This window comes from Octopus sinensis, linkage group LG4 (genome assembly GCF_006345805.1).
Source record: "Octopus sinensis linkage group LG4, ASM634580v1, whole genome shotgun sequence".
NCBI classification, from domain to species: domain Eukaryota; kingdom Metazoa; phylum Mollusca; class Cephalopoda; order Octopoda; family Octopodidae; genus Octopus; species Octopus sinensis.
In genome coordinates this window covers 72,767,049-72,775,054 of record NC_043000.1, presented here as the reverse complement: position 1 = coordinate 72,775,054, position 8,006 = coordinate 72,767,049, and the positions used below count along the sequence as shown (strand labels likewise).

Here is an 8,006-nt window from a genome sequence, read left to right as displayed (position 1 = left end):
TATACATACATCTATACATCGATCTAAAACAACAGGAATACTAAAGGAAGGCCACAATTTAAGAGGAGAGAAAACTAAAAGGTGTCATGCTAAGCATTTAAAAATTCCTGACTAGAACTTATTATTATCACCTCCATCTTTGAAACTATTCTGAATGGTGAATTTGTTAACCTTGGCTTGTCTTAGATAAGGATAAACTATTTATTACTATTACTAAATTTTCTACAGCCAACTTCACATTCCATGACTATCACTGGGATTGATCAGGTATTGGACAAGGATTCTAGATTATTTTTCCATTTTTTTTTACTTTATTTTTGGGAGTAGTCGGGTTCATTTTTAGTATTCTCATTTGCGAGAGCAGTCAAGTTTATTTCAGATATTCTCATTTTTTAAATCATCTCTGGCCAATCGTAGAAAGGATGTCAGTGTTGCCTTAGTGGAGGTTTGTGCTCTCTGAGTGCTCTTGTTTGATTATACGTTTAGTACTATACTTTAGCATGTGGTGACCTAGCGTATCCACAGTCCAATGCTTGAAACTAATAAAAAGGGAAGGGAAAATGAGAGGAAACAATCCCAAAATGGAGCAGGTTCAATTTTTTATGATGAAATTTACCATTCATCATCATCATCGTTTAGCGTCCGTTTTCCATGCTAGCATGGGTTGGACGGTTCTACTGGGGTCTGTGAAGCCAGAAGGCTTCATCAGGCCCAGTCAAATCTGGCAGTGTTTCTACGGTTGGATGCCCTTCCTAACGCCAACCACTTCGAGAGTGTAGTGGGTGCTTTTTACGTGCCACCCGCACAGGTGCCAGACAGAGCTGGCAAACGGCCACGAACGGATGGTGCTTTTTATGTGCCACCGGCACGAGGGCCAGGCGAGGCTGGCAACGGACACGAAACAGGGCGGTGCTGGCAACGGTCGCGAAACGGAAGGTTCTCTTACATGCCACCGGCACTGGTAACACATCTGCAATTTCCATTGATCGATTTCCATTGATCGATTTCAATTCTGATCCTCACTTGCCTCAACGGGTCTTCACAAATGGAGTTTCGACATGCCACCGGCACTGGTAACACATCTGCAATTTCCATTGATCGATTTCGATTCTGAAAATGAATCACTAAAACATATCAATCGACTAAAAAATTTTACCCCTCAACAAAAATTTACCCCAGGGCCAAAAAGTTTTGAGTTGATTGATATGTTTTAGTAATTCATTCTGATGCCCTTTTTAAGTTAATTTGTATATGCTTTTTCCAGACAGGCTCCTCTATATATTTTGTATTTTCACATGCACATATATATTTTTTACTTTCTGTGCAAGAAATATGTATTTCTTTCACATGTTGAAGGCCATGGTATTATTTGTATATGATGAAATGCAGGGGGTTATATAAAGTCATTGGCCTGAATTTGATGTTTATTCTCTAATCAATGATTATTGAAGAATGGCTAATAAGGGCTGTACAGGCTCTATACAGAGAGGCTGTTAGCAAGGTTAGGATTGGCAACGAATATAGTGAAGAATTCCGAGTAGAAGTAGGTGTGCACCAGGGCTCAGCCCTCAGTCCCCTTTTGTTCATCATAGTACTTCAAGCAATAACAGAGGAATTCAAAACGGGATGCCCCTGGAGCTCCTCTATGCCGATGACCTAGCTCTCATAGCAGAATCACTACCGGAACTAGAAGAGAAATTTCGGGTATGGAAGCAAGGGTTGGAATCAAAGGCCTTAGAATAAATGTAGCAAAGACCAAAGTATTAGTAAGCAGCAAGAGGTACTCAACACACATCCCTCGGGTAGGTGGCCCTGCTCAACCTGTAGGAAAGGTACAGGTAGAAACTCCATAAGATGCACCCAATGTAAGTTATGGACACATAAGAGGTGCAGCAACATTAAAGGGAAATTAACAGATAAGATAGCTTTCATGTGCGGCAGATGCACAGGGACAATAGACACAACAGACACTCAGAAAACAGATTCCATCACACTCCAGGGAGAGAAACTAGAAGTAGTTGATAGTTTCCGCTACCTGGGAGACCAAGTTAGTAGCGGAGGTGGATGCACAGAGAGTATCACCTAGAATACGAATAGCCTGGGCAAAGTTCAGAAAGCTCCTACCCCTACTGGCAACAAAAGGCCTCTCCCTCAGAGCAAAAGGTAGATTATATGATGCATGTGTGCGAACTGCCATGCTTCACGGTAATGAAACATGGGCTGTGACTGCAGAAGACATGCGTAGACTTGAAAGAAATGAAGCTAGCATGATCCGCTGGATGTGTAGTGTCAGTGTACACACAAAACAGAGTGTAAGTATCCTGAGAGAAATGCTGGATATAAGAAGCATCAGATGTGGTGTGCAAGAGCGACGCTTGCGATGGTATGGTCATGTGCTGCGGATGGATGAAGAGAGATGTGTGAAGAAGTGCCACTCCCAAACAGTTGAAGGTATCAGGGGGAGAGGTAGACCCAGGAAGACATGGGATGAGGTGGTCAAGCATGACCTCAGAGCATTGGGCCTCACTGAGGCAATGGCGAAGGACCGAGATCTCTGGAGATATGCTGTGACTACAAAGACCCGGGCTGCTTTCTGCAGCAATTCACATACCCCCTACCCATTCTAAGTACCCCCCTACCCATTCTAAGTACCCCCCTACCCATTCTAAGTACCCCGGATCCCCAAAGTACCCCGGATCCCCAAAGTACCCTGGATCCCCAAAATACCCCAATCCCCAAAGTACCCCGGACCTCGTTGCCCCCGTGCCGCTGACACGTTAAAATGCTCGAATCCGATCGTGACGATGCCGGACCCTCCGGCCCCTGTGCAGGTGGCACGTAAAAAGCACCCAATCCACTCACGGAGTGGTTGGCGTTAGGAAGGGCATCCAGCCGTAGAAACTCTGCCAGATTCAGACTGGTGCCTGGAGCGGCCCCTGGCTTCCCAGACCCGGTCAAACCGTCCAACCCGTGCTAGCGCGGAGGCGGACGTTAACGATGATGATGATGATGATGATGATGATATATATATATATATATATATATATATATATATATATAGTATTTTTCTTTGGTTGTTTATTTGTGTGTGTGTTTGTTTCTGTATGTCTTTCAACTTATAGACAATGCAACACAGACTTCAAAAAAGACTTTCACTATGAACAATTTATGAAGTTACATGCATGATTAACAAATGTTTTTACCAGCAGCAGCATAGCAATAGGTAATGACCAACCTAGTTCTTCATTATTTTTAAAAAATTAAATGAAACAAAGACATTGTATTTCAACTGAAATATGGTAGTAACAAAAAAAAAAAAAGTTAACATCACTTTATACCCTCTGAAACTGAAAAAAAAACAAGCAAAATATCTGCAAGATTCATACCTTTTGCAGGATTAAACACACCATTTGTCTGTTCATTGCATACAAAACAACGTTGGGATTTCTTGTAACGTGTTAATGCACATTTCTCACAAAAATAGTGTTTACATCTACAAAAGAATTATTATTTTTAACAAACTAAAACAAATATTAAAGATAACATTTTAATCAACATCATAGCAATAACAGTAATAAAATTAATGATAATAACTATGTTGACAATAATAAGAGAGGAGGGTGGTGGCAGTGGTGATGATGAAGAACTTAAGCATTTTATCAGAAACCTATGATTTAATAATATATTCAGTACTAGATTAGTTAAATAAGCAAAGTTAAATAATATCAGGTTTACTCAGTAGTAAGATAAGTGATATCTAGAAATTTCCTACATATTTAGTACAAGAAGAATTATTTGAAAAAGTTTTGGTTTTGATAAATAAGAACTTATCAAACTAAAACAATATTGAAAAGAATTGCCTAAGGGGTCAGATTTTTATATTTTTACCATAATTATATTCGATTATGAAATAAAACTTACGAAACTACTTTATATTCAAATTACATACTCATGTATTGAATATCAGTGCTTTGCAACAATTGATCACATATGCAAAGAATACATTTAATTTATGAATATACAATGAAAGTATCAATCTGATAAATTATAAAGCAAAAGAGTTTGAGTTAAGTGGATAAACAGAGTAGACACTAAAATAATAGCAACATGGAACCAAATTATTTTAAGAATTGCAGACACCCTCATAATAATTGTTAGTTGCAGTGATCAAAATGTGTAAAAATATACATTTTTCTTGATTCAAAATTAAGTCAAAGCAAAACTGATCGTGTCATATTCAACATTTTAGTTATTTTCCCTTTAAAAAAAATTCATAACAATTTTTTTTTAATTATTTTCCAAAAATGTTCGTAACATAACATAATAATTAACAAAGATTTCAAAGCTGAATATATAAGTTGTAGATAGTTTTAAAATACGTTAGTAAAGTTTAAAATACATTAGTAAGAAGATATAGAGTTGTGTGCATAAACTATTAAAACAAGAATAGAATCTAAAAAGGTACTTATAAAGGAAGTATACCAATTGAGCAAATTAAAATATCTATTACAAAGAGCCATGAGAACATAAGACTAGCTGAAATATTGTATGTATCATGACTGTTAACACCTAACAAAGGAAATTCAATAAATGACTTCCCATTTGTTTTAGGCATGTGTACTAAGAATAGGTTTAAAAGTTTAAAACATCAAGAACTATTCAGATTAGTTTCCAGGTACACAAAATTTAAATACAATCTAACAATTGGAAAATTAAAATTTAAACTAACTGCTATGTAGTTTCAGAAAAATTTTAAATGACTTTTATACAGTTCCAGAGAAAAAAAGAAACAACAAAGATCTCACTTAGTGAAGTACAACTAATTTATCTTGCATCTTTTATCTTTTATTTATTTCAGTCATTGGACAGTGACCATGCTAGCACACTGCCTCAAAAGGTTTAGTCAAACAAAAAGACCTCAAGATTTATCTTTTAAGTCTGATACTTATTCTATCAGTCTCTCTTTGCCAAGCTGTGAAGTTCAACATTGATTAGTCGTCCAATGGTGGTGGAGGACAAATGTACACATAAATATCAGATCATCCCATAAGTTCTATACAAATTTTGAATAAAGAAAACAAGTGGTCAAATTTTATATTTTATAATAAGTGGTCAAATTTTATAATGTACTTTCCCATATTATCTATGACTTCCTTCCATCTATTTACAAGCTTTTTAATCCCATCAATGTAAAACTCTTTTCGTTTCAAAGTGAAGAACTCTGAAATGTCAGTTTCGACCACCTCCTGACTTGCGAAAGTTATGTCCCCCAAATGATTCTGTAAACTACGAAACAAATGGTAGCCTGAAGGAGCAAAGTCGGGAGAATAAGGTGGATGAGGAATTTTTTCCCAACCAAGCTCTTCAATCTTCTGTGATGTGATCTTTGCAGTGTGGGGTCGCGCATTGTCCTGATGAAACATCACTGCTTTTCAATTCACTAAAGCGGGTCTTTTTTTCTTCAAAGCTTGGTTCAAATGCTCTAATTGCTCACAAACAGACTACGACAAGAATACACAGGACCAGGGAGTAGTACAATCCTAGAGTCAGAGTCGGTACATGACCTGGGAATCCACATAAGTAATTATGCAACATTCCATATTACCAAGATGGCAACACTGTGAAGGCAAGTAGCTGGATGGATTCTGAGATTATTCAGAACCAGGAAAAATGGTAATATTTTGGTGGGGTATGCGTAGGGTTACGTTGAATTTATATACCTTTTGTACACAATGTTTAGTATACCAATAAGAGAAAGGGGGTAATTCGGAAATGAGTAATTAAAAAAAAAATTTACATCCCTTCTCTGTGGACAATTTTAGCAAATTTTTGACACATTAGAGACAACAGGTTGTTTTCATCATATTCATAAGATCTGATGTCACTAAAGGGGGAATAAAATTATTTCCTTCGATTTAGTGGTATGTGAAAACATGTAGGTAATTACAAACACGTATGTGTGTGTGTTTGTATGTGTGAGTGTTTGTGTGTGTGTGTGCATGCATGTGTGTATGTAGTATATATTTCTTTACTGCCCACAAGGGGCTAAACATAGAGGGGGACAAACAAGGACAGACAAACGGATTAAGTCGATTACATCGACCCAGTGCGCAACTGGTACTTAATTTATCGACCCCGAAAGGATGAAAGGCAAAGTCGACCTTGGCAGAATTTGAACTCAGAACATAACGGCAGACAAAATACGGCTACGCATTTCGCCCGGCGTGCTAATGTTTCTGCCAGCTCACCGCCTTGTGGTCAGTACTGAAAGCAATGCCATCTTAATTCCCTATGGAGAAACAAACTGGAGAGAGACTTATGTGTGCAGGTGTGTCTAAGAGTAGTGACTTTTGTCTCTGACGACAAAAAAATCTAGGGACGCAAGACAAATGTGGTACTGCAGAGTGTTGATAGGACAATAAATGGCGTTGCGGGGTGAGGGATGAAAGAATTGAATGGTGTGAAATGGGTTGAAATGGAGTGGAAGTAAGTAGCGTCAGTGAAGGAAGAGAAAGAGGCAGAAAAAGAGAGAGAGAGAGGGAAACAGATAGATAGATAGATATATATATATATATATATATATATATATATATAGAGAGAGAGAGAGAGATTTATGGTACTGGTAATGCACACATACACACACACATATATATATATGAATAGAGATGAAAATTAATGGGTCATTTTATTCCCACCAGCCAGTTTTGTGAATTCAGCAAAAAGTTAAGAAAAAACTTCCATCATCTGAAAAGATTCACGGAATATTGTTTCTTTTTGAGCATATTTTCCAAAAGTTTATACTGAAATCGTTTTGAAGAAATTGTTGAAAAAATTTGCTTGAACTGAAATTGATTCAAAGGCATCCAGATTTCTGTCCCAACCCCCAACTTTGGATGATCATAACTTTCAGAAAAATTGATATTTTTTAATGAAATTGTCTACAAATATGTGTTATATCAAGTAGATTCCGAATATAGAAAGATTTGGGGGTAAAGTGTATTCAAAGAGGTTGGGGTAGGGAATTTTGGAAATTTCACCGGAGTCAACTTCAATTCGTCTTTTAAGAAAATGGATATTTTTTAATGAAATTTTCTACAAATATACCTTGGACTATGTAGATTCCAAGGACATAGAAATTTTGGGGAAAAACAATTGGGGGCTATTTTTGAGAAATATGGATGACTTGTTCATAAACACTCGTCACTGGGGAACAGTTCTCAAAAATAGCCCCCAATTGTCTTTCCCCAAAATTTCTATGTCCTTGGAATCTACATAGTCCAAGGTATATTTGTAGAGAATTTCATTAAAAAATATCCATTTTCTTGAAAGACGAATTGAAGTTGACTCCGGTGAAATTTCCAAAATTCCCCACCCCAACCCCTCTGAATACACTTTACCCCCAAATTTTCTATATTCAGAATCTACATGATATAATACATATTCGTAGACAATTTCATTAAAAAATACCAATTTTTCTGAAAGTTATGATCATCCAATGTCGGGGGTGCTGAAATCTATAACTATGCCGATTCAAAACTACATAAAATGAGTAGTGCAAGTAAAAAAAGTTCATCAATATTCAGTGGAATATTTAAAATTTGGATTTATACCTGCTATCCATGATAAACTGTCACCAAGTAATGGGCAAAAAACTCAGATCTTGTGAATTTTCCAAAGTCCTCTCCCCACCCCTCAGAAAAGATTTTCCCACAAATTTCTTTATAATCGTAATATATGCCGGGTGAAAGGTATTTATATAAAATTTCATTTTAAAAAAAAACATTATCCTAAAAGTTATGAGGGAAAAACTAGGATCTTGTGAATTTTCCAAAGTTTCCCCATTGATTTCCAAGTATTTTTTTTCATATTCGTTTCGTACACATTTTTTTTAATGTCCATTGCACTGTTTTTTTTTATTTTGTTTCCGAGTAATATTATAAACATTAACCAAATTTTGAATAACAAAAATTAAATATCACAAGGGGGCATCAGGATTTTAGAAATGA

At 36.6% G+C, this 8,006-nt stretch overlaps 1 protein-coding gene across 1 annotated transcript in view; it reads right to left on the bottom strand.

Moving 5' to 3' along the window:
- Positions 1 to 510: 510 nt before the first annotated feature.
- The window catches only part of LOC115210487 (E3 ubiquitin-protein ligase RNF113A), a 53,976-nt gene continuing 46,480 nt past the window's right edge, over positions 511 to 8,006 (bottom strand). Inside the window, exons 8-9 of the mRNA XM_029779089.1 lie at positions 3,387 to 3,493; positions 511 to 539 (exon numbers count right to left, since the gene is read on the bottom strand). Of these exons, the coding sequence (XP_029634949.1) occupies positions 511 to 539; positions 3,387 to 3,493 (136 nt within the window). The remainder of the gene's footprint in view (positions 540 to 3,386; positions 3,494 to 8,006) is intronic.